General features: G+C 44.5%; 1 protein-coding gene across 1 annotated transcript in view; it reads left to right on the top strand.

Moving 5' to 3' along the window:
* The window catches only part of CELSR1 (cadherin EGF LAG seven-pass G-type receptor 1), a 178,099-nt gene that overhangs the window by 112,241 nt on the left and 39,715 nt on the right, over window positions 1-26,143 (top strand). The window contains exons 6-13 of the mRNA XM_068930868.1: window positions 14,211-14,368; window positions 15,490-15,653; window positions 17,174-17,299; window positions 21,685-21,851; window positions 22,316-22,501; window positions 22,834-22,947; window positions 23,305-23,479; window positions 24,194-24,335. Coding sequence (XP_068786969.1) covers window positions 14,211-14,368; window positions 15,490-15,653; window positions 17,174-17,299; window positions 21,685-21,851; window positions 22,316-22,501; window positions 22,834-22,947; window positions 23,305-23,479; window positions 24,194-24,335 — 1,232 coding nt within the window. The remainder of the gene's footprint in view (window positions 1-14,210; window positions 14,369-15,489; window positions 15,654-17,173; window positions 17,300-21,684; window positions 21,852-22,315; window positions 22,502-22,833; window positions 22,948-23,304; window positions 23,480-24,193; window positions 24,336-26,143) is intronic.

Genomic DNA, 26,143 nt, shown 5'->3' with positions numbered 1-26,143 from the left:
CTCAGTTTCCATCAGTCCTCAAGGAGAATTCAAAATGGGCTCAAGTAGGGTGGAAAAATCAAAGCCTCCAATGGAGATTCGTTATAAAAGACAGTGCCACCAAATAAACTTGCTGGCGTTTGGGAATGGAGAACCCAACTGGGTACCAGCGGTTCTCGTTGCCTGCAAAGCAGCCCGCTCTCCCTCCCATTGCCGCTAGCTCTTCACTATTCAAGGAACCAGTCCTGAATACTGTAGATCTCAGCACTGCTAATGCGGAGTGTCTTCATGTGTTACCTGCGCTGACGGTGTGGCAAGCATAAGCTCTTCATTTCTATCTTGAATAACCCTTGCATTTTGTCATACTGTTACAAACGTTATGACTGCATCTCAGTAACAGGATTATCTTTGGGATTATCTTTATAGCAAATCTGCAACGTCCATCGCTGCTTTCGTTTTACTAGAGCCTCTGTTTTGGCTCTTGGCACATATGTTGTGCAACTACCTAGCAACAGCCAGAGACAGGGTACTTCCAAAGGACTTGAGGAAGCATAAGCAAAGGTTCCCTCTTAAAAACTCAGGTCCAGCTCTGTGCCCAAATACTAGATTTGGCTGGATCGCAGTTTCATCCAGCCGCCAGTCACTGGGGGTATGACACAGCTATGCTCTAAAATTCAGATACTACTGGCCTCTGTGCAGGTGCACTCATGGGCACCTGCACCTGAGAGCTCAGTGCCACTTGCATTCCCCAGCACAGGCAGGCAGGATCTGCCCCTTAATCTGAACACATTGTAATAGTGCAAGCAGCCTGGGCAGTTTCAGACACTGAGAGCCAGGCTAATCTGCATCAGAGAGATTAATGTAGCACTTTGTTTTGAAAAGGGCGGAATGAAATATAGCAACCTCTGGCAGCCTGCTGCAGAGACAAGTGCAAGCCCTGTTGACTACAGCACACATGCCCTGGTGCTGGGTGCCTGTGGAGCTGGCAGATAGGTTATCTGTTTCCTTCTGAAAACACAGACCTCTCTGATGATAGCAAATTCACCTGTTATGGAAATGTAATTATTCTTTATTTAGGACCAATAGTAGGTCTCACCCCTTGCTGTTCCCCTGCTTCCTTTGGAAGAAAAACAAAGGCAGATACCAAATAACACTTGAGTGAAACTGAGATTGTGACAACTGCATCAAAAGAAATTGATGATGTTGGTTACTGCTTGGTCTCCTGTAAAGGGGGATTAATTCTTACAAGTAGTGCTGGGTCCAAAGTGCTTGGTTCCCCCAGGACTGACAGGCAGGCAGGAGCCTTTCACAGAGGCTCGGTGTGGACTTCCCCATGCCGCCCCAGCACTGCGATCCCCCTCAAGTGCGAGGTTCCTATTTCGGCATGAAGGACTTGTTTGCTCCTTGGATCTGCTCAGCCCCTGGTTTCTTTGCTGAGCCAGCCAACAAGGCTGCCAGCTGTGCTGGTGATTTATGATGCAGGCACTTGCCTGCAGCTGAATAGAGAGAGATTACTGGCTCCTTGGACAAAAGCCACATAGCTGCCACCAGCTAGGCATAACTTTTAGTTATTGGACCCAACGTGACAGATTTTTCCCCCTAAAGTATCCAGTATGCCTTCCAGTATCGCTTACTTCCCAGTCTGAACAGTTAGAAAAAGTGAATGACAGTTACAGTTTCAGGTAATAGATAAAGCAATCTGTGCTAGGAAACACCTCCCATACAGGGGAGTGATTTCATCTCTGTGTAAGTAGCTCTTTTGAATATTAATTTTTAGAAATCTGTTGGAAAAGACAGAGCCTAATAGAAGTCAAGTCATTGGAAATGTAATAAAGATTTGATATGACTTACATAAACGTCCATCACTCGTGACATCTGAACAGACATAATTGCGATCTGATGGAGAATTCCTGAAACTAATCCTCCCAGTGGCTTCCAGACTAATTTATTAAAGGATTGAGAGGGATTTTCTAAACAAACAATGCAGTTGTTGAAGATTATGATAATGCCACTGTTGATCAGATGTGGGCCCCACTACGATTTGAATTTTATTGGCTCAAAATGAGATCACATTCAGACTTGCTGTGTTTACAGTGTAATCAACACAGACCTCCTCCAGCATCTCTTGGTATTGTGTGGTGAAGAACTGGTCCCTTAAGCATGCAGGACATCATTAATTGCAATGTTAAGCAACGTATTGGGGGTGGAAGCGGCACTGTAAATACTGAAAATATCATTCGTTTAGGAACAATATACTTCTCTGTGGCATATTTTTCCAATAAGGACTATAAAAAATTCCCTGCTTTTGTGAATCCACATTTCCAAACTTAAATTCATAATATCTCTTAAGAAATGCCAATACAGCTTGTATAGGTTCTCTCAGATGTGCAAGGCAGAAAGCATATTAAAATGTAGTGCTTCCTTTTAAAACAAAGCAGATATTCTTACTAAGGTTTAGCTGTATTTCTAATTTTATTGCTCTCTTATCACTCATTCGATTGCAAATATTTAGTATTGAATAATTGAAGGGTTGTTTCGGTCAGTGGTGGCACAGCAAGCAGTCAGGCAGTGGACAATACTAACTTCCAGCCGAGCACTGACCATATTCTTTGCAAGGTCATCAATTCGTACTGGATGCCTTTTCTTCTACAGAATTTTCATGATATCAAAAATTTTGCTGTAGCTTGAACATGGGAAAATTTACAAGACACCAAAAACACAGAGTCTGACTGCAGTCAAATCTTTAAATTTAGTTTTGAAAAGAACCCATCCATGGTTACCTGCAGAAATGTGAGGCCTCCTTTTCACAGAGAAGGTTGCAGGGAGCTCTTCAGTTACATGAAGAAGAAAAGCAATTCAAGTGATGCAGTTAAAAAGTCACTTTCTTTGCTAACTGTGACCAGAATATTTACCACTGTCCTGAGGGGCATGCATATTTAATTTACTTTCCAACTTTTTGGAAAATAATTTACTTTCCAAGTCAAGTTTTCACTGGGTTACCAATATTGTTAGCCAGATAAGGTTATAATAGTTTTTGATAACATTCTTGGTATCAGCAGACTGTTGTGGTTTTTGGTGGACAGACTCAAGTACTTACTAAGCGTGATGGTAGCTAGTGCTTGAGGCACATCCACAATATATGGGTATGACCTTTGAATTAGAGGAAGTTATATCTATGCGTTTAGTATTATTTATCTGTACTGTGTATTTTGTGGTGGTAGTGGGCATGGCCCTTTTAAAAAATGTAGCAATAAAAATTACAAGCATCTAAAGGAAGGGAAAGAAATTAGATTTTCCATTGCTGAATGCATGCCAGGATTTTACATTTAAAGTTCCAAATATTGTTCTAGTCAAACACATAAAATGTTCCTCATGTCTGAATGCAAAACATGTCATTTCCTACATGCTCAAAACTAAATTTTTAAATTGCCATCATAAAAGGCAATCTGTGCAAAAATAGTTTGGTTTGTGAGTCATTTCCTGCTGTTCCAGCCCAAGATTCAGAGACTCCAGTCTTTAGTGAGGCCCGGTTCATCCTCTTCCGCTCAGATCCTGAGGATCATCAATGAAATCCCTAGTCTAGATAAGCTCATGGATTTGATCTAGGGAAACCGAAGTTTGACGGATTCTGTTTGGAAATAATACGCAATGTCATTAACAGTGAAGGTATACAATCAGCAGGATGATTTGCCCAAGGTTCTGGTGGTTTTACCATTCTTTGAAATCTTTAAATCAAATCTATATTTTCTTTCCTAAAGGAGAATTTTGGCTCGGTCAGAAGCCATGTTCTGGAGGCAGGACTGACCCAGGGTGATGTCCTGTCATTGTAAAAGACGAAAGGCTGATTAAGTGATAATATCAGTCCCTTTCAGCCATAAAATGTGGCAGCCTTGGGCAGCAAGAAGGATCTTGTGAAAAACCATATGAAGCTCCAACCTGCACCATAACAGGAGAGAAGGCCAGGAGCGAGGAGGACAGGAGACATACTGCTGTATGTCCACCCTCTGCTTTCGCACTGCATATGCCTCTGTTGCTCCCTTGGTGGGCCGTTGGCCTGGCCTGTGACAACCATTCCTACGCTCCTAACATCTGAAAATCCTCAAAGGGCCGGCTGGCTAATATTTACTTTATTTTTGCTCCTGCTCTGACATGGTTATGGAGCTCTGCAGGACTGAACAGGTGCAGTAGAGGCAGCTGGTCTTTCCTTGCAGAACAGGCACATACGAACCTGGACTTTAAAAGACAGTTCCCTGCAATTCCAACAATATTTATTCATGCAGATTTCTGTTAGGTTTTTTTTTTTTTTTCCTGTAAGGGGTAAGTGAAAAGTGATTGATATCTGAGAAAGGAAATCAGGATCTGGCTGTAGAGTGACATTCCATTGGCTTGACACAGAATAACAAATAACTCGCCTCTAAATCTGTGTCTCAGGAAATGAAAGTGTAAAGCAGTGAAAGTCACATAGAGGTCACTGAAATGCAAAGTGTATCCTGCTCCAAAGCCCTGAATTGCTCAGCTATCTTTAACAGCTTTAAGAAATCTGTTACACTGCTAGGGAAGAAGTTGGCCAAGCGAGTGCAGAATGGTTTAGTATCTTTCTCTCCTCTGTGTACTTCTTGTGGTATTGCTGCTGCAGAATTTGCAAACAACACCTGAAAATAATTGGTGTTACGGTGTTGATTTCATATGCAAACAAGAACAATAATCTTTCAGAAATATCCCCAGGGTTTTCACTTAGCAAATGATGTTGTGGACCATGGCTTGAAGTTGAAACCAAGCCCAGCTCCTACTCTTCTTTTCAGGACAGGGCTGGAAATCTCAACCGTATAAAAGGTGCTCAGCACTCACTGTTGTCACTTCAGCAAATGGGCCAGAATTTAAATAGTTAACTTATGTGCCTTTGCTTCTCTCCTATGTCATTGGCACTTCAAGGTTTGTGGGCTGTAGCAGCTTGTAGCTTTGGGTTTTCTGGTTTGCAGATGGCCGCTGCCCCAGCTCTCGGGGGAGCTGGCACAAGGTGCCACCCCCCGAGCCTGGGCTGACCCCCACGCTGCAAAATTCCCCAGACGTTTAATGGAGCATCATGGCAGTTCCCAAAATGATGTTTTCAGCTCCTCTGTCTTTGAAGGCTAAAATGATTTGAGGGACCTACACTAGAGCTGGCAGAGTCTGAATGGTCATCTTCTCATAGTATGACCTTGAGGAGCGTGCTTCAAGGTTGTGCCCTGTGTAGGGTGACTAGGTGTCCTGCAAAGGCAGCGTTCTTTGGGCGGATGGAGGACTTGTGGCAATAGGTAACAAGGGACATCCAGTGGCACTGGCAATTAGTGACACATGCTCAGTCCTGGTTTTGCTGGGGCTATGGCATTGCATTATCTTCTCGCTGTGATTCTTGGCACTGTTCTTTTCCCCATGTTAGTGGCAGGTGAGCATTTGTTCTTATAAACACAACACGGGTCTGAGTAGCTACAGATTCAAGTCCCTGTGGTTACAGAGCTATGCCTATAATCACAACCATTTCTCACATCTGATTATCACTATTTTTTGTGTTCTTTTGCTTCGGAGCAGGTATGTTCTTTTTCCAAAAAATACCCTTGTCCTTTTTGTGGTTGCAAAAGACTATTCCCCCCCCTACTCTATTTTAGACAGGGTGAAACACTGATTGAGTGTGGCACGCTGTTTCTAGCAGAGTCATTGAAATGGCACCTCAGGAATTTGGTGTAAGTACTTTGAAGTGCACAGTTATCTCGATTTAATCACACAGTAAATCTACAGTAACTCACTGATTCACAGGGAGCTTTTCAGGTGTTTTGCATCTGTCTGTGGAGTGAGGGGAAGCAGCACTTTGCAGCTACCTCTGCTGCACCTGATCGCACCGGAATATTTGTGTGACGGGGAGACCTGAGCGAAGAGCTGGCCACAGCCAGAGGAGGAGCCCCCGGAGCAGAGGAAGGGAGGTTTCCTTGACTTTTAACGACCCTGTTGTCTCCCCTTTAGTCACACTTGGCAGCAGTTCACTTGCCAAGGTGTCACAAGAGAAGAAAACGGGACTAGTCCAAAGGGAGGGAGCCGCTTGGTATGAATAAGAGTGTCACATTGTGCTGTTTCTAGGTATTACTTGGACTCTGACAGCAATAATGTTCAAGTCTTGGATGCAAAATTAAGCTGTAAAACATACGCTATTTATAGAAAGCTGAAAGTATTTGGGAGTGGTATTTTTGGCAGATACCTAAGGACGAAAGGTGAACAGAGAAGGTATTGCTGAACTATGAGAGGAGAATGCACAGAGGAGAAGGAGGATGAAGGAAGGGAGGCAGGACAAGGGGCAGAGGAGCAGGGTTGGAGCGCCGGGGGGGGGCAAGGAGCAGGAGGGCCAGCCGCAGAGGCGGTCCAGCAGGGAGCGAAGGAGCTGGAGAAGGCAGGCGAGGTAGTTTCAGGAGCAAAGCAAGCGTGGCGCTTGGTGTCTTGGATATGGAAAGCAGGATGTTGTCCGAGAGGAGTGGCCATGGTCTCGTAGCAAAATCAGGTGCTTCTGGCTGTGTCCCTGACTCATCAGCAAAGAGCAGAGGGGCACCTGGTAATACAAATTTGAGAATAAAATTTCCATTGCAGGCAAGAAAAGCCCATTCTTTTTGTCGATACTGTGGCCGGCTTTGCCATAATTAGTGAAATCTAAGCATGTGCCCTTTGCGGGAGCTGCGTGATATTTGTGAAGATACCTGGTTGGGCAGCATGGAAGGAAGGTGCACTTCCGGGTGCCGCTCATGTGTATTCGTGGCTTTCCCCAATCTGGCATCGCATCTCTTGCAACGTCACGGGCTGGGCCTGGCGGGCCGGGAGGTCGCTGCCGCGTCTCTGCGGGGCGGCGGGAGCGCAGCACCTCCGAGGGCAGCGCCATCCGCAGCGCCCCGTCTCGTGACTGTGTCGAAAGCCTCCTGCTTTGAATATCAAAGTTTAGCCTCTAGATGCAGCCGTGAAGGAGATAACAGATCGGTCTAGTAAAACTTGCTCAGCGTCGTGGCCCAGCCTGCTTCTGAGTGATGAGCCCGAGACTATCAGCGTTTCCATGAGTTTGTCTAGGAAAAGGAACTGGTCTGATGGCTTTTCAGGATTTGCATTTTTGACTCAGTGCTGGGAAGCTTTTTGTTTTCCTTTTCGCCGTCACAGGCTCTCATGTTTCTCTGCAACTCCGGCCAAGTTTGTATAAAGAAATGTCATTAGCATACGCAATAGAGGGGGTACCTACATCAAAGGGCTGAGGATTTTATGTGAAATGATTTGTCCTGCTTTCCCCTGCTGACTAATCAGGAGGCGTCCGGTGGGAGCGTGCAAAGGATTCTCCGTTCTCCACACTGTATTTTTTTAAAGGTGCTCTGGAAACCCGTAGGGGGAAATTTTACAAAGCAGAGAATAACCGTAATGGTTTGTCTTGATCTGACCCGATTTCCACTTTCCCGATTGATCCGAACAGTCTACAAATTCATATCCCGACATTAAGCTTCTCGAGCATTTACTCATTTCTTCCCCCTAGACTGCAAACGCCGCGCTTTCCCCCTGCCGCCCTTGTTGTTTCCCGCTTGTTTATTTATTTCCCTTGCCGGGTTCGGACCCTGGCCGCTGCTGGGTCCAGCGAGCGGCAGCCGCAGCTGGGAGTTAATGAGCTTTTTTGACCACTGAAGCAGTGAAGTATTGCCTGGGAATCGGAGGCTTTTCCCCCCCCCCCCCGTTTTCGCGGGTTCGGTAGTTGCGCCGAGGCCAGCGGGTTAACGAAGGAGGCCGGGGAGGCTGGCGGGCTGCCTAATGAGCGGAGGGAGCCCCGGGCGCGCGGGAGGCGGCGGGCGGCACCCCGCGGCACCCCGCGCCCCGGCGGCAGCCGCCGGCGGGACACGCCGCCCCCTCGCTCCGTTTTCCCCTAATTGTGCCGGAGCTGCCAGCGTTGGGGAGCAGCGAGTCCGGGAGGACGCCAACGCGCCGCATTTCGCACCGGCCGCCCCTGGCTTTGGCGGGGAGCAGGGGGCTGAGCCAGCGAATGCAGAAGAATGCTGGTTTGTTTTAAAAATAACTAGGAAACAGATTCTTTTTAACCTTTAACCATGCGAAACAGTCAATAAATCATTAGCTACTGATTAACAAAAACAGAAGGGTACCTCATTGTCCGGTAAGCAAACTCTTGGAAACATTGAAAAAGGCTGGCGCTGGCTTCAGGATGGCTTTTCTTTTTACAGATTTGCACTTATTATGAAGACAAACAAGCCAAGCTGTGCATATTAATCCGTGACACACAAAGCATTTTGATGAAAGACCAGCTTTCTAAAATAGATTTTTTTAATGTGTGTGGTGAGCTAAGCAAAGGCTGTGTTTATAGTATGCAATGTTATCTGTCCCCTGAGAAAAACAGGTCTCCTCATGCCAAGCATAACTAGGTCTGTTGTGTCTCATTTTCAAGGGTTCCCATTTTATGTTCTCAAACTGTTGGCCATATTTACAGTTTGCTGCTAAGTCATCTCCCGTAACGTCAGCTGCTTCAAAAGACACAATGAGGTGCCTAAAGCAGCCTGAAATAGGCGAAGCAGCACTTCTGACTGGAGAGTAGAGCGCATTTTATTTTTTAATATTCATGAAATGAAATGCACTCTCCTTTGATCTTTGGGAAAAATCAAGTGGCCATTTTTATACGAAAATTGAACTTGGAACTTGGAAAAAGGTGTTCCTGGCAGAGGAGGGGTTTGTGGGACCTTTGGAAAAGCCGCAGGAACTTGTGGATCAAGTAAAAAGGGCGACATCCAGAGATGCGGATGTCATCAGTGCTGCTCATTGACTAATCAAACATTTGCGCTTTGTAATACTGTCATTAACGTGTAGTATCTAGCCTGGTTTAATGCAAAATAAGCCTACCAAAGATTAGACTATTTGCTTAATTTACCTTGCCTGTCCATCAGGTTTGCATCATGACTTTTGAAAACGGTATTATTTATAAAGCAAAAATAAAACTGTTAAATATATAAGAGAAGGCTTTCATTATCCACTAATCTATATGTCTTTTCTATTCACGATGCAGCATTAGACCGTCTGTATCTTTAGTAACTGACTGTGTGGGCACCAGCAGTTTAAATATTTGCTGTAAAAAAACAGAGGGTCCAAATGAAGCTGAGATGCCTCAGAATATCTATGTATGTCTGATATTTTAAGTGGAATGGGAGCAGTAGGACTGCAAACAGTAGACTTGCACAGTAGATTGCAAACTATAAGCAGATGTATTTTGATGACCTTCTCTCTTCTGTCTGGTCTCCGTTTATAAAATGCATGTTAACAGATTAACTTCTTAGCGTTTCATCGGCACCTGTGAGAATATACGTGTGTTCGTTTCTGTTGAAATTGTGGGGAGAAATCTAAACAGTTCATTGCTCCATACTTGAAGAATCAGATTTGGCATTTGAAGGGAAGCACCTCTGCGGCGCCGTTCTTTCACTCCACCAACTGCAACCAGAGAAAGTCATGATAGATGGCCCGTGACCATATTAGCAGCCAAAAGAAGGTAAATTCACCTTTGCAGTTTGAGAAGGTAGTTCTTCCAGGTCACAACCGAGGATGCTAGATGAGTGTGGGACTTTTCACAGTTAGCTTTGCTCTGGTCTGGAAGAAAGATGCAGTTTTCAAAAGACATCCTGAGAGACTGTCATTCCTGTAATCAAAGTCTGCCTGTGCCTCCATCTGTGCAATGGAGAATGGCATGGGTTAGACACAACATTTGAAATTGTCCACCCATAAACAGAACCACTAATTTCCTTCATGAAAGCTTGGAGAGACAAAGTCAAGTTTTGTAACATTCTATACAATTATATATACTAATTACCATTATTTGAGGAACATAAATATGGTTTATCTCAGTTTACAGATGGGGAGAAAGGTAAGTGAAAGAGGAGCGCTATGCCCCAGGAAACGGGATGTGACAATGTGCAAAGGGAACAAGAAACGCCATCACCTTGGCTTCTGCTTTCACTTACGGTTCATGAGTCAGGGCTGCTTCTTTCTCTTCTCTGAGTGAATCTATATTCAAATATAGCAAGCGAACGTAAATGTCGATGCAACATACTTGGATATAGGATAAAGAAAATGTTTGAAGAAATCATTGCATGATGGTGGCAATACTCTGCAAGACACACTTTTTTTTTTCTCGGTCCAGGCTGAATCCACTTGATTCCTAGTTTGTTTAAGGGAGACGAAGCTCTCTTTCTTGCACTGTTTTTACCTCTTCTTATTACTCACTTTTACAGCATGTGGTCTTTGAAGTTTGAATCCCAACCTCTTTCTGGACAGGCACTAAGTAAAAAAGCAGTCTTTAGGGTTAGGCAGTGCAAGGTAAATTTTCAGCTCCATGAGCAGGAACTCAGTTATATGACTTGCACTGCCGTTAATAGGAGTCATGCTGGTAAATTCCTGTACACCACGTTGAACTTTTACTCATGAATGCAAAACTGGCACAGCTAATGAAACTTGGCTTTCAGGTAGCATGGTGAGTCAGGAGATGAGTCTGACAGACAGAAAGGACTGCAAAGTACCCAGCTGAAAGTCTGACTCTAACTTCTTGAACATATTTCCAGAAAATAATAGTGTGAATTAAAGCTGTTGTGTATTAGCTGTTCCTTCTGGTAGGGATCAGTCTTGCTCCAGTGCTATTCCACAGAAGCAAAGGTCATGCCTGAAGTGTAAATGTTCCTGTTATCATGTAGCGTTGGCAATTTACTGTTATTTTATTTTCCTAGGAACATAGGACAGGGTCATCAAGGCCAGTCCTCTGCTAACACGAGCTCCTATAATCCCTTTCACAAACTGATAAAGTTCTTTTATACAATTTTTGCCTCTGCTGCTTTCTCAAGGACGACCCCTCCGATGAGTGGGCATCACCTGCTGACTTCTAGCCTACATTACTCGCAAGCACTTTATACCCATTGGTTCTGGTGGTAAGGTGTCCATCACAATGGCAGCCTCTTCTCATTTGCAAACTCTTCCTCAGCCTTTACTTTGATAGGCTAAACATACCGAATCCTTTTTGTCTGTTTTATAAGATAAGCTTTCCATTGCCCTGGCTGCAGCTGTGTGTATCTCCTGTAATTTGAATTCATTTTTAATGAGTGAAATCAACATTTTGCACAATACTTCAAATGCCAGTATCCTGTTTAATTCGTAAAAATTCTCTCATACCCATCTTCGCAACAACCCACTGCTGTATTGCCTTTCTTACATTTTCAACACACCATGGTTCATAATTTTCTTGTAGCCAATTAATCCAGTTAATTCTTTCTTCTTTTCCATCATTTATTTCCATCATTTTCCTGATGTCCTGCAATAGAAGTTTTTGTCATTGGACCCCAAGTTTCATGATACATGATTAATTCTCTTTCCGGGACTCACATATCTAAAGTGATTCCTTTTTTTTTTTTTTTTTTTGATGCATGACACTCTAAATACCTTCTGTTTCACCAGCAAATGGCATTTAATATTAATGAAAATATTAAATAAATCAGTTTCATGACTCAGTTCTGAAGGAACTCCTAACTTAAGTTCCCTCCATTCCATTCCAGTCTTTTATTTTTATATACTTTTTATTTTTCACTTCAGTTATAAAATATTCCCTAAGCTAAGTGCTGAGAAGATGAGCGGTGTAGTACTTGCCACGTGTAAGAGAAGAGAAAGTTCCCTGTCACATGAAATGACTCAGAGACTCTCCGCGTCCTTTCCCTGTGACATAGCCTTCCATTGTGGAAAAAGCTTGTTATATAAAATGGGCCTGCTCGTGCTATCAGCAAATCACCACATGTTTGTACTGAATATAGTTTGAACTGAGTATAGGTATATTTTCATTCACATGAATATCCCATTTCTTCTTTATCTGCTTATGGTCCCGACTGGTCACCTGAACTAAAGAGATGCCAGAGGTCTGGATTGCAATAGCCAGTCAACATCTAGAGAAAAACTTTGCATTTTCTAAGTTAAATAGAAGGGGGGAGGGAGAGCTTTTGCTGCTGCAGTTACTTGACTGTGAAGGAGCAGCTGCAAACTGATGAGTCTCATCAGGTTGCAATCTTGACTAACCCAGGGCAGATACCCCCTGCTAAGAGGATAAATACCCTTCCTTTGTCACGGTTCCTATGCCGTAAACAATAGATTATGTGGGTGAAGCAAGAGAACATAAATGTTAATCAAATCATTCCTCCAAATGAACAGAAGTAGCACCCGGAATATAAACATTTTAATTTTGGAAGGGAAGGTCTGCCTCTTGAGTGGTTAATTTTCTATGGACTTTGAAAAGCTGCTTACTAACATTTTCCGCATTGCATGCAACACCATTTTGAGCGTTGCAGTTAGGTATGTTTCCTGTCTTTTCCAAGCTAGGCAGTTACAAAGTCGAGGGAGTGTAGGAAAAATACAATCTTCATTAATATCACTTAGCAGAGGTCAAAACCATATGCTGCGTAATTGCCAAAGTATGTGATCACATTAGTTTTTGGTAGAGGAAGTGGAAAGAACTTTCCAACTGGAACTGACACCAGGAAACATCTTTGAAAATGTTTTTTATACGTTGGGATAATTACCTTTATAAATAAATCTATATCTCCGTACAGATGATGAAACTGAGTTTGGGCTTTTTTGTGTATTTATGTGTGTACAATTGAAGCAGAGAGAACGGGCTTTTATCCCCTTACTGCTTCCTTGTTTGCTGTACAAATACGAATTTCTGTGTGCAGCTGAGCAATACGCGTTTCAAAGTGAGCGTACAGCAAACTTTGGTGTAATGCCCAGTCTTCTTCCACCTTCGTATGGCTACAGCTATTGTTGCTCGACGAATCATAAATGCATCTCTGGGCTTTCAAGTCAGGCTGTACGTCTGGATCAGAGCATCCCTGTGCCCTCAGCGGAACGGCAGCAAAGCGAGCGGGGTTTAGCTCGTCGTTTCTCCTTTAGAAATAAAGTTCACAGAGATCCCGTGTGGGAAGGGGATGAGGACTCTGTAGCTCTCTACAAACACTAAGCATGAAAAGTTATGTTCTGTTAGAATTTGCTGTTTTGGTGTAGCAGATGCAGTCTGCGGCTAGTTGCGTAGGAATAAGTCTCATGTACCTCACTTAGGGAAGTTAACGGAGCCGTTCAGCAGCGTTTGAGGTGAAGGCAAAAGGATTTGGTGTTTAGGGTCCAAATCCCGGTAGTTCCGTGGCCTTTCCTGACTGTTGGAATTGCTTAATTTCCCCAGTTTTCTTTAGTTGTTAGAAGTGGGGATAACGATGCCCCACACCACAGCGATTAGGAGAAATTGAATAAGGGCGCAAGTATGAAGTTCAGTGTGATAATTCCAGTTTGGTGGCCTGCATTCACCAGGGTGGTTTGTGGGTCAGTGAGGAGGCGTTTCCTACCACCTGGGTGAATCAGAGATCAGGGTAAGCCTGAGCGTTTCTTGCCGGCTCTACAAAGGTTTCCCTCCATGCACCACCCACCATATCGGTCCGCAGCGCTGGATCGCGGCTGCTGAGCAAGCGAGCTCAGCTCCATCCCTTGGTCTTGTTTGCCAGCTCCCCAGGCCGTTGATCGCTCTTACCCCATTACTAGAAATGATGGGGTCTCAGCCGGCTGAGCCATTGGCAGCACGTGTCCGTGCTCCCATCCCGTACCTAGGAGGCACTCGCAAGGGGCGCGCCCAGGCTTGGCCTCAGCTCCCTCCCGTCATCAGGGAACGTTTTGTTACAGCCTTTTTGGAGTCTGCAGTCACTGCTAGGGGCTTGGACAGAGTACCCTGTTCAGGGAAGCCTTTAGCCTAACTTGTGGTATTACATCCTTTTACATTTCCTTCTCTTTGGACAGAAACAAGTTACAATTCAAGTGAGTTCATTCGCTTGAGGTGGAGAGTCACAAAATGAGCAAAATTCATGAAGAGTTCACTGTGCAGAAGTAGGAAAACACGTATTTGAAGTGATTTGGGCCCAAGTGGTTCATCAGTGGAAATGAACCAGCAGTCGCTTCTGGCCATGTTGTGTAACACATTGGGTGTGAACACCCTTTAGAGTCATCCTTTTGATTTCTTCTTGCCTACCTTAGGTCAACTTAACTTAACGCTTTCGCGTTTGCACATCGTATTTTAGTACCCTTCCAGGGGTAAGAGCTATGTTGTGGAGCTGGCTGTAGCAGCATACAAATAACGTGTATATAGCATTATATGATGTGTCCTTTATTTCTTGAAGCCCAACATTGGGCGATTAGGAATTCCCCATGGACCTTCAGGGGAGAAGGTGGCTGTTGTAACCGTGGATGACTGTGACACGGCAGTGGCTGTGCGCTTCGGGAGTCTCATTGGCAACTACACGTGCGCTGCCCAAGGGACTCAGACTGGCTCAAAAAAGTAAGGATTTTCTGTATGTGTTTTCCACTCATTCTCTTATTTCAGGAGAGAATCAACAATATGTGGTTAACCTCCAGTCAGGTTAGGTTAGAAAAAGAGATTCCATTTACCAAGAACAAGTGGCAGTTTTTAATTTGGTAGATGAAATCTGGTAGAGGCAACTGCAAGAGTCAGCACAGTGGGAAGAATGCATTGATCTTCCCCTATACAGACGTGTGCCTAAATTACTTGTAAAATGCAAGAAAAAGACCTGAAAATCAGTGTAGATGGCTCCAAAAAAGTATCTACTTAGTATGAAAATGTAGAGAGAAGGGCAAATAAAATGTTAAACTTTACTAGGCAGATGACTGAGGAGCTTGTAACTGCCATCATTTAAGTTGATATCCTTATGTTAAAAGGACATAGAAATAAAGGAGGTACAGAAAAGTTCAGTGAAAATCAGTACCTAGGGAAGAAGAGTCTCCTCAGAGGAAAGACTGAAGAGTTTTAATACTATTTAGTTTAAAGAGGAGATGGATTGCAAGCAACATAGTAGAGAGATCAAATAATGACTGATGACAGAAAGGCCATTGAGATGCACACACTACTATAAAATCGCAAGGTGGTCATCATAAAAATTAGGGCTAATTCAAACTGACCAAATGTTATTAAGACTAAGATCTTCAGTGGGTTAAAAAAGGGTTGGACATTTTATAATAATGAGGTTGTTATATCAAAATCAAAATCAATGGCATCTCATCCCTTCTGGTACATAGTTTAAACTAACCCCTGGGAACAGGAATCAGAAGTGTCCCGCAGCTGCACATTGTCTCATAATTTTCATTTTCTTCCTCTGATATTGACCACTGTCAGAGATGGATCATTGGATTCCCATACGTGTACGACAACTCCTGAATTACAGGTTATGATGTTTTTGTAACGTCACTGAGATCGGTTGTTTTCCTGGAAAGCACTTTTATTACAAGCCCTGAAAAAGCTGATCTAGTAGTAAGGAGGTGTGTGGCAACATCAATAAATTAAAATCTCAAGTAAATCTCAGATGTACTTCTGGGAAACCGCAAGGTAAAAAGAGCAAGACAATCTATACCCCCAAAACTGTGACCATTTCTTTGTTTCTTTAGATCTTTGGACCTGACTGGCCCTCTTCTCCTTGGTGGTGTCCCGAACTTGCCTGAAGATTTCCCTGTGCACAACAGACAGTTTATAGGCTGTATGAGGAACCTCTCTATTGACAGCAAGCCAATTGACATGGCCAGTTTCATAGCCAACAACGGCACTCTCCCAGGTAGGAACTACTACATCTTCAGAAGTCGACAAGAAAAAGCGCTCTGCCATTTATAAGTGTGTATAACAGGGTTTAGGATTTCAAAGAGGTAGGCACAGTGAGAAACTCCAGGGGACCAAGGGCTCTGAAAGGGCCCTGGCATCTCCCATTGGCCCCCTTTGTGCGAGGTGCTAGCGGCAGGGGACTGGGGTACCACCAGGCACCGCGCTCCTGCCCCATCACAGCACGGCTGCACCCCAGCCGGCTGCGCACGCCTCGCTGGTTTGTGTAAGGTGTAATCAGCGCCTGTGCCAAGCACGCACACAATGGCCCGCGGCATGGTACACCGCTTATAGCATAAAGTGGCACTTCGGGACTTGTTAAGATCACCTGTGCTCCTGTGAGTTTCACCCAGGAATTTGCACAGGGAATTTAGCCTTAAATGAGCTTTTCTTCTTTTGTTAAAAAAAAAAAACCTGATAATGTCACTTTGCTCTGAGAACTGATGGGACTGGTTCATGAAAAAGAAAATGATCTTAATGACTTTTCATAAATAATGTTTATCCTTTAAATCAAATTCTGCAGTCCTTCGAATCTGAAACTTGTTTCATGAAGCAGCCAGTTGAAGTTTCTAGTCTGGTTTCTAGTGCCTGGATCCCTGATCATGATTAGCTCTGATGGACAAAATGTTCTCATCATCATAAAACTGACACTTTATGGAAGAATGGCAAATTCCTTCCTTCCACCCTGCTGAAGGTCTGCATAATACATAAATTGCAGCTCTTTTAGATTCATTGCATTGATCGTGGATGGAGAACGGAGCTGCAACACTAACTTCAAATTACTCTTTTGTCTTGAAACTTTTTTATTAACAATTATACCTCTCATATTAGTTAAACACAAGGTTTTACCTTATGAAAGTAACAGGAAGACCATGACAAAAGAAGCATTTTCTTCAGGATGGATTTTTTCCCCTCATTTGGAAGGGTGTTCCATATGTTTCAACACCGCAACTTAGAGTAGTGTTACACTAGTGTGTGATACTACATATTGGCTTTCCCCAGATAGTTTCTTGGTTATGTGACATTAACTTTTAAAGAGCAGCGGTGCTGAGTCACAACACTCGTGTGTATGGCTATCTCCCACTGTGGCCAGCTGTGGATGCCAAGGGAAGAGTATGAAAACAGGACAAGCATGCAATGATATTTCCTCCAAATTTTCTTAGTCTCCAAAGATTTACAGCCTAGTGACTGGATTTAATAGCCTTTGATAGATTTTTTTAAAATGAACTTTACGTTTGTGAAGTGCGTGGAAACTTTTACCATCTACTTTTTGCTTCATTGACTTCAAGGATATTAAAAAAACAAAAGCTATAATGGTTAAGTGTCTTGTCCTTGTCAAAAACTCAGATACAGTCATTCCGAGCCTTTTTTTTTTTTTGAAGCCATGCAATAGTCTAGGTTGTCGTGATGTGATGCAGCTGCTGTGCCCATCTACACAAGTGTCAAGTGGTTTCAGGTAACTATTTTGCTGACTTCCAGGCTGTGCCGCGCAGAAGAACTATTGTGAAACTAACTGGTGCCAGAATGGAGGCACGTGTGTGAATAAGTGGAATACTTACATCTGTGAGTGTCCCATACGGTACGGAGGGAAAAACTGTGATCAAGGTAGGATGCACAAACCTCTTCATGCATAGTCACGTGTGCACTTTTCATTAGTAATCACTGAGATGTATGCCAAGCTCTGATGCTTAGGGGATAGATCGTGGAAGATTGCAATTAAGACTAAAAGTCCCATATATATTTGAAATAATTGTGAGATCACCTATACAGTAAATATGACAGCTAACTTACTGTGATTAATAGTAACAGCTTTTACTGATTTACTTGCATTAGCAAAGTAGTTCCACAGAGCTTGGCAGTATTTAGTAATTTGTTTATAGTAAAAATGCCTGGTCCTAAGCCCCTTTAAAACAGTGGAAAGAATCCCGCTGACTTTATTGGGCTCTGACTCAAACCGGGGATGAATGTACAGTTTTAATCACCACTTTCTCAGCGAGAAGGCAGTCTCTGCTGAGTAAGAGCACTTTCAATTTTACTAGGTTTTTCTTTGATTGAACACAATGTGCTTATGTGTGTAAAACCTCATTAATGAAGGATGAGGAAGGAGCAGCAGGTGTGTTTTATAGGGAATAAAAGACTTGTAGCTAGTTCCTTTCCGAGGAAGCAAGGACGTGTCTGCATTGGGGGATCCATGGGTTCAGTGCTGCTGCAGCTCCTGGTGCCCGCTGTAAGGCAGCTTCACCACACCTGGCTGTGGGTTGCTGATTTGTAGTCACATTGCACTGGAGGCTTCCCAGAAGGACATCCTGCTTAAACGAGGCATAGCCTTCTGAGCAAATTCTGTCCTCACTTGCTCAGATACAAATGTGGCGTGTCTTCATTTCCGTTATCCCCCTGTGATGCTTAGCCCAGAATAGTTTGCAGTATGAGCAAGGATTTTGTTCTTTTGATATTTCTACCACAAATCAGACATTCTTGATTACCCTCAGCAGGATGTGGACCCTGAAAAGGCAGTCCTAATTGTGAGGTTTCCAAACCATGGTGCACACACCGCGGCTGGTATGCAAACCACTTCATCGTGGTATGCCTCTGCCGGGGCATGATGAAGTAGCGGCAATTGCTCTCACCTTGCCTTCACAGGAACAGCTTAACAAGAGAGAGGTACAGACAGAGCATGCAGTTAAGTTTCTGGTTTAGGAAATAATGGTCTGTGGTAGGAGGCTGGGGGAAAAAGGATGATGGAGGCCTCCCCGTGTCCTTCCTCTCACAAAGCCCAGAGCTGCTATTGCTGCTGCTAGCAAGGTACCTGCTTTCTGTAGCAGTTCCTCAAATATTCTGAGCTCTCCAGGTCTGTATGAAGATCTTATTTTTCCACGTGTCTCATGTCAAATATCTTTGTCAATGAAGTTCTAGCGTTTTCTTCATGAGTTGTGTAGCACCTCTCTGTTGGCCTCACTGGAACAAAGCCCATGCTGATGTTTCCTGAGAGGATGCGAGGCCTGACTCTGGTGTGTGAACTGTACTGGGATAAATGGGGAGTAGTGTTGTCATGTACAAAGAATATTATTCCCTCTGTCTTTCTCTTAGTTGAAACATGAATTTCAACATTCAGTCAAATGTCTTTTCTATTCATCTTTTTCTTATCTCAAACTAAATTCCAAAGCGTCAATTTAGGGGTTTGAAAAATCACTCCAGGAGTGTCCTTTAGGCACCATTTGATACTTAGTTTTGGTTAGAGCAATACAGTTCACAGCAATCGCAGCATTATTGTCGCCCAGCTTCAGGGTTCCCCCGTACCCTAAGTGCAGTGAGACCTGAGTATTTCCCTTGTTATTTTCTAAATATTTATCCTTGCTAAGGTGTCAGTTTGTTAATATTTTAGAATTTGTGACCAGCAGTCCTCTTGTTTCTTTGATTATATTTGTGGGGCAAAACATCCCCAAGGAAAATTCACAAGCCAAATGAAAAAAAGGATTTTTTTCTGAAATGTGACCAAAGATTTCAGGAGCCTGAAGTTAAAGTCAGGAGGGATCACAGTACTCCTGGCATTCAGACTGTTTATTTGAGTGCTAAGGTATGTCCAATGATCCTAAGAGTATTAGCTATCATTAGGCAGCTATTTTTTAAAAAGTTATGGCTAAAATATTTGCAGTCTTGTGTAGGAGTGATTGGCTGATGCATATCTTAAACTGCTTTAGCAGTGCTGGATCTGCTTCAGTCTCACAGAGAGCAACGGCCTTGGTGGTTTAAGAAGCCAAATTTTTTTGATTGCCAGCTCTTCAGAAACTAGGGTTATTTTATGTTGCTCTTTTAAAGAGTACCTTCTGCAATAATGGTTCCCATCTTTGGGGACAGGGGGGTGGTTCTGGACATTACTGTGAAGTCAGTAATAACTAAATACCCTGTGCAGGCAACACCGCTGTCCCAGGCGTGGGGAAGGGCGGGCAGAGGGCAGCGGGGCGATTTCGGCTTTCCCAGCAGCCTAAGGCCCACCCTGGCCCCCAGGGAGGGAGGCAGCCGGGAGGGGCGTTATTTGTGAGCCCGAGGAAAAGGGGGGGAACGGTGAGACGCGGAAGAGGGGTGGCCGATTGCCTTGCTCGTCCAGTTGTCCCGGGAGCCCGGCTGAAATAGCGGCACCCAGCATTCCCGCCCCGGCAGGCGGGAAGCCCGCAGGTCTGCCCCTCGGCTCTGCTCTCCGCCGACAGGCACACTGGAAAAACTCAGCAACGGGCCTAGAAACCACTGGCAGAGCAGCTGGGAGCTGAGGCTCTTTTGGCAAGGTAGAGGAGGGAGGAGAGAGCTGCCTCCTGCACGCCCGGAGCAGGAGGAAGAAATGGTTGCGCTCAACTTGTAGGTCCGCAGGACGCAGAGCGGGGTGAGGAGCTGTGCCCGCCGGCCCGGAGAGCCAGGGCTCAGGCACTGGACTCGCACTTTAAGCTGAAGGCATCTCTGTTGGGAGGCAAAACCATTTAAAATTGCTGTCTGGATTTCAAGAGCAGGCTCAGCTCCAGGCTAGGGTTCGCGAGGCTGCACGTGGACGGGGGCTGGAGGGCTGAGTACGACCCGCGCGGAGGGGAGACGCACAGGGAGCCTCAAAGCAGGCGGGGAGGGGGCCGCCCCTTCGGGTGGCCGCCTGCACTTGCCTTCGGCTAGCGTGATCGGCTGGCCACAACCTTACAGAAGGATAAATCGAGCTAATCACTCGAGCTTGGCTAGCGGTAATTCACTGGTCGCTGCTACTTTGCTTCTCACAGATAGGGAGATAAAGGGCTTGGGGCCAACACGGTCCTCCTGCCCTCTGTGCTCCTTCACACACCCCTTTCTCCCTTTTAGCAAAGCAGATGTAGCACAGTTTGGTGTTTTTTCTTTTTCTCCCAAAAATGCCATTTCACATCAACCTGACTTCATGTTCAGCAATGATGTCGTCACTCTGCTTTTTCTAAGGGCTTGTCATTTTAAAATAATACATTTACATTTGCATATATGTGATCTCTTCTACAAAACATCCAGAAGAGCTACCAGATATTTGCTGTAGAGTGGAAGGGGAAGGAGGCTGTCAAGCCTATCACCATCCGAACAGGCTTCGTGCATGACAAGGTGTAAAGCTGGGTGCAAACCTGGGGTGGTTATTCCTAGGACAGGGAATACCTCCCAGGACGGGGCAGAGGCGCGCGAGCCAGCCGGAGTGCTGGGAGTAGCACAGGGCTGATTTACGCTTCCTCTCAGTGGGATAAACTAATCCATGGTGCCATAGCCCATCGGCTTGCGTTACCTGGGATAGCTACGTGAACAGCCTGCAGGGTGGATGTATCCGTGCTTTCCATCAGTAAAGTGCTTTCCGATGACGCCTGTCGTCAGTGTCTCCCTGTAGGAGCTGTGTTTGGGCAAGATGAGAGATGAGGGCTACGCTTCAGCATTCAGCTCTAGATGTTTAAGGGAAGTGATCTGGGTAATTCCACAAGAGCTTTCTCCCTGTCAAAAGGCTGGGTAGCTCACACAGCTGAACAACCTGGCCCTGGGGTATTTGAAATTAATTAATATTCCCTGTTGACTCAGATGCATTTCCTCTGTTTAATCTGTTAATTAGAACCAGGTAATCAGGTTGAAAATGTCTGTAGCAAGTATTACCCTCATGCTTCCTGCTTTATCCACCCACTCATCATCAAAATTATATCAGTAGACATTTTGAATTTGGCTTTCTAGGAACATCTCTCGTTTGTGTAGTACAGTAGCACTGTGGAGATGTCACCTTAGAGTGTAGGTGGGTTCAGAGACAAGCTACCACAAACTGAGGTAGGTTGCGAATTTAAAGCATTAGCGGCTTCCTAGTAACTCCCCTGGGCCAGATCTTTCCCTGTAGTAAATGAAATACAGCTCAGAGGAAGAGGGAGTAGTTACCTTGCATCATGTCTTCAATATAGTGTTGTTCCTCCTCTTAACCTTTGTCTCGAAGGATATAAAGTGTTTCTCTCTTGTCTTTTGATTTACAGTAATGCCTTCTCCTCAGCGGTTTAGTGGGGAAAGCATTATCATTTGGAGTGACCTCGATATAACCATCTCTGTGCCATGGTACATTGGGCTTATGTTTAGGACCCGGAAAGTCAATGGCATGTTAATGCAAGCTAATGCTGGAACTGCATCCAAGATCAACATTCAGGTAAAACATGTGGCTTGCTTTCCTTGGAAAACTAGTTCTCTCTTCTCCCCCTCTCCGCATATCAGCGTGATCCGCGTGTCAGTGAATATGGCCACGCAAATTGCGTATCTGATTAGTCCACCCAGCAGAACGTTCATCAATACATACAAATGATTTCTGCAGAATTCGACTTTTGATCATTCTAACATTCAGGGGTTTTTCTGATGTGAATTGGATGTGATTTGATGTGAAGTGATTTTTTCAAACAAAGGTATGAGTGTATGTTACTATAAATGAGAAAAATGTATCTTTTTAATGTCTTTTTTTCCTCAGTGGGATAAGTTAGAAACAGAATGTCCAATGTCCACAGAAGTTATTGCAATTGTTTCATTCTTTTTTCCTTTGGAATTTGTTTAGGAAGCACTGTTATCTTGCCCCCTAAACAAATATGCAGCAAAAAATAGACATGATATTTTTTTCAACAGATACTGAACAACTATGTGCAGTTTGAAGTGTACAGTGGCCTGAACCAGGTTGCTAGTTTGAAGATGACCCAATCGCGAGTCAGTGATGGCGAATGGCATCATTTATTAGTAGAGCTGAAGAGTGCTAAAGATGGTAAAGACATCAAGTACCTAGCTGTCATGTCCTTGGACTATGGGATGTACCAGGTGAGGCAGCATCGTAATTTTGCCGTTAAATCACTACAGGAATATTTTCAGGAGAAAGTAGGTTAAAGGATTGTGGAAAAATACTTATTCTGTGAGCCATGTTCTGCCATGACTTGTGCCTAATGAAGTCTCATTATTTTATTAAGCCTAATGAAAAAATATCTTCTGAACAAGTCTGAAAAAGGTCACATTCAGATGTTTAGCTCCTCACTGCTTTGATCATTTTTCTTTAGTCTGCTATCAGCTACTGGTGACTCCATCACTGCAGAAAGTCACTGTCTGTGTCGCGGAGGATGATCGTGCCCCTTACGTACTGTCCTTTTCTTCAACAGAGCACTGTGCAGATTGGAAATCAACTGCCTGGACTAAAAATGAAAAGCATCATTGTGGGAGGTGTCTCTGGAGACCAAGTCTCTGTTCAGCAGGGATTTTATGGCTGTATGCAGGTACGAAGTGAGAACTGTAGTAGCTAACTGTGGACTTAGAAGAAAATGGCCATATGAAGGCACGTGGGGTTTTTTTTTACCTTTTCACCCCTCCTCAAACATTTTTATTTCTTCCATCAAAATATCTAAGAATCAAAATAGTAAAGCTCACGCACTTTCCCAAGTACAGGTCTTAGCTTGTAGGGGAGCAGCCCTTTTCCTCTGCTTCTCTGGTTTGATCAAAGACAGACATTTGATAAAAATCATGTTTTGGCTCATATTTTTAAGTGTGACCTCATGGATTAATGGAGTTAGTGAGATGTATAATACCGTATCCTAAAAGAAGACTCTAAAAAAAACCTTGTCTTTGGTGACCAGGGAGTAAGAATGGGAGAGACATCTACAAATGTAGCTACACTCAACATGAAACAGGCTATCAAGATCAATGTAAAGGAGGGCTGTGAAGTGGATAACCCTTGCGACTCCAACCCGTGTCCTCAGCACAGCTACTGCAGTGACGACTGGGACAGCTACTCCTGTGTCTGCGACCCAGGTAATGCAGCGGCTACCACATGCAGTAATCTGGGAGCTGCAATCACATCTCCTTGGTGTTACCTTGCAAAGCGTGCGGCTGCTGCTGCTGCTCTTCTGATCCTTCTTCGTCCTCTTCCAGTTGGTGTTTTCTTTCTCTACCTTACAGTAGCACGCTAGAAGCTGCAATCACAGACTAAAGATCAGTTATTCTAAGCAACTTAACGTTCAAACAGAAAAGCGGTCTCTGTTCCAAAGGACTTTTTCTATAGCCCGCCTTCTTTCTTTTTTCCTTTTTTCCTTTTCCTTTCTTTCCCAGTCTTTCTTGCTGTTCAATTTCTGTCTCATACCCTGCATCCTAATAGAGATGCTTTGAATGTTTTCTCTCTTTTGATGCATGTACCCAGCACATGCTGTCAGCACCCAGCTAGTCACCTCCCATACACACAGGGAGAGAATACAAAACTATCTGTAACACGTGCCTTGAATATAAAACTGGGAACCAACGACCCAAGAGTGTCCCAAGCATGTTAACAGACTGTCAAAAAGAACACTATCTATCTTTTTTGCTGAGAGGAAAAAGAGTACCTTCTTTTTGACAGTATATCTCAGGGGGGAATCTACTGATTATTGAGGATGTATTATTAGTGTATAAGCTTAAAATAGATGGTCTTTTGGAGAAATGCAAATCATAAATTACAGTGGTTTCTGTAGTTTTATGACCTTGTCTCCCCAGGGTACTTTGGGAGAGACTGTGTTGATGTGTGTAACCTGAACCCATGCGAGCATGTCTCCACGTGCGTGCACAAACCCAGCTCATCCCATGGGTACACCTGTGAATGTGGACAAAGCTACTATGGACAGTACTGCGAGAGCAAGTAAGAGACTGTTTTTTAGTCTTTGGTTTCTTGATCCTTCCAGGTACCTTGTCTCCAAAGGCAGCAGCCCCCCTTCTTTCTTTTCCTTCTTCAGTTATCTTCCCTGGCATTATCTGAGTGTTCGTAGTAGTTGGTATTTGCAGGTCCCCTGCCCTTGGGCGCTCCTGAATTCTCTTCCCAGAGAGCAGGACTGGTGAATTTCCGTATACTCATGGGCCACTTCCCTTTATCAGCAGTTCAGAGTCTAAGTCAATAACGCTCTGTTTACGCAACATTGCATCTGACCTGTCCATTTTGGCAGACCTGGCGTGGTTTTGCTCTGCCCCTCTCTTTCAGCTCCCCCAGCACACGGACAGAGCAATGCACCCATTTAGGGTGCCTGGCCAGATAAAATGGCTTTGCAGGTTGGGTCCACTTCCTGGGCTGGCAAAAAAACTTCTCTTCTGTGCAGCCTAGGTCTAAGTCCTGTTGTGTGGTGGAAGCCTGCCAGTTCCCTCATCACAAGCTTCTTCGTCTCAGATAAGCATTCAGCAACCAGCCTCCTCTTATTCCTGAGACAGAATTTTGATTTACTGCAATATGGGCCAGTCATGATGTGCAAATGAAGCGCATTTGTCTGTCCATTTAGGAATAGCTCGTGAGACGTTTCCTTCCTTTTGAAAACTACAATCCTCTTTCTCCACCTTTTGTTGTATTGGCCTGCAAATACTGGCCATGATGTTGCCAACTTCATCTTTCACTCCTCTGGAATAGCAATGCGGAGAGGTTGTCCCTTGTCCTTGTCTGCTGACATCATGTCAAGTGCACAATTGTCTTTTCCATATTATAAACGATAGAAATACAAACCATTGCACTTACCATAAGCAGAATTCATCGTGGCCTTTGAGATGGACAGCCAGCAGCTTTTCTGTCAATAAGCAGGGAGGGGATTCCTTTGTGCGTTATTGCTAATCATGGGCTTGGGAACGTTGTCCTTCAGGCTTTCGCTTGGTGAACACTTCCAGCTAGAGAGGTCTGTGCAGCCCTAGCATTTCCCCAGAGCTGTCATTGCCAGCACAAGGGTTGGGGCAGCTGTGAGCTGAACCAGCTCAGACACTCACCCAGAAGAGAAAGAACCCAGCAAAAACAAGGGTTATCTTCCAGCAATGGCCTTTGGGTTGATGCACAGCCTATGCATATTTGTGCCGCTGCTCCGTGGGGCAGGAACAACGGCCAAGGGTAGGAGGCAGGTAAGAGTGCTTCTTTCAGCAGCAGTAACAGCTCATGCCCCACTAAAGTATTTTATGCAGCCTACAGAGGTGTGTGACATTTTCAATTAGTCTGAAGCGAAGCTGCCATAGTTCTCTCCTCCATGTCCCCAGCCACACATTTCTTCCCACTCCCTTGTGACAGTGCTTTTCTAGCCCTGTGGTGAGCTGGTTGAGAAAGCCATATTGGCTAAAAATAGTGCCTTTTTTACATCGTGTCAGCTTGCAGTCATTTTCACACCCTGACTTAGTGTGCTCTGAGGCTAGACAAGCACCGATGCCAACGACAGGGGTAGGACAGGACCGTGTGGACCTGCAGGGAGGGGAACGGCAGCGCTGCAGCAGCTCTCCTTTAGGTATAAACTGTTGTGGAACTGTACCCTTCGGTTACATCTATGATAGCAGGTAAACAGATCCAAGGCACAGGCTCAGCGCTTTCCTCAGTTGTGCATACTGCTTAACTGCCAGCACGCTCCCGCATGGGCTCTGCAGCCTGCCCGGGCAGTGCCTACGTGTGAATCTGGGACTCAGATTTGGCCCTAAGCCCTTTTTTCCCACCTT

Source organism: Struthio camelus, chromosome 1 (assembly GCF_040807025.1).
Source record: "Struthio camelus isolate bStrCam1 chromosome 1, bStrCam1.hap1, whole genome shotgun sequence".
NCBI classification, from domain to species: Eukaryota; Metazoa; Chordata; class Aves; order Struthioniformes; family Struthionidae; genus Struthio; species Struthio camelus.
This window is presented reverse-complemented; position numbering and strand designations above follow the sequence as displayed.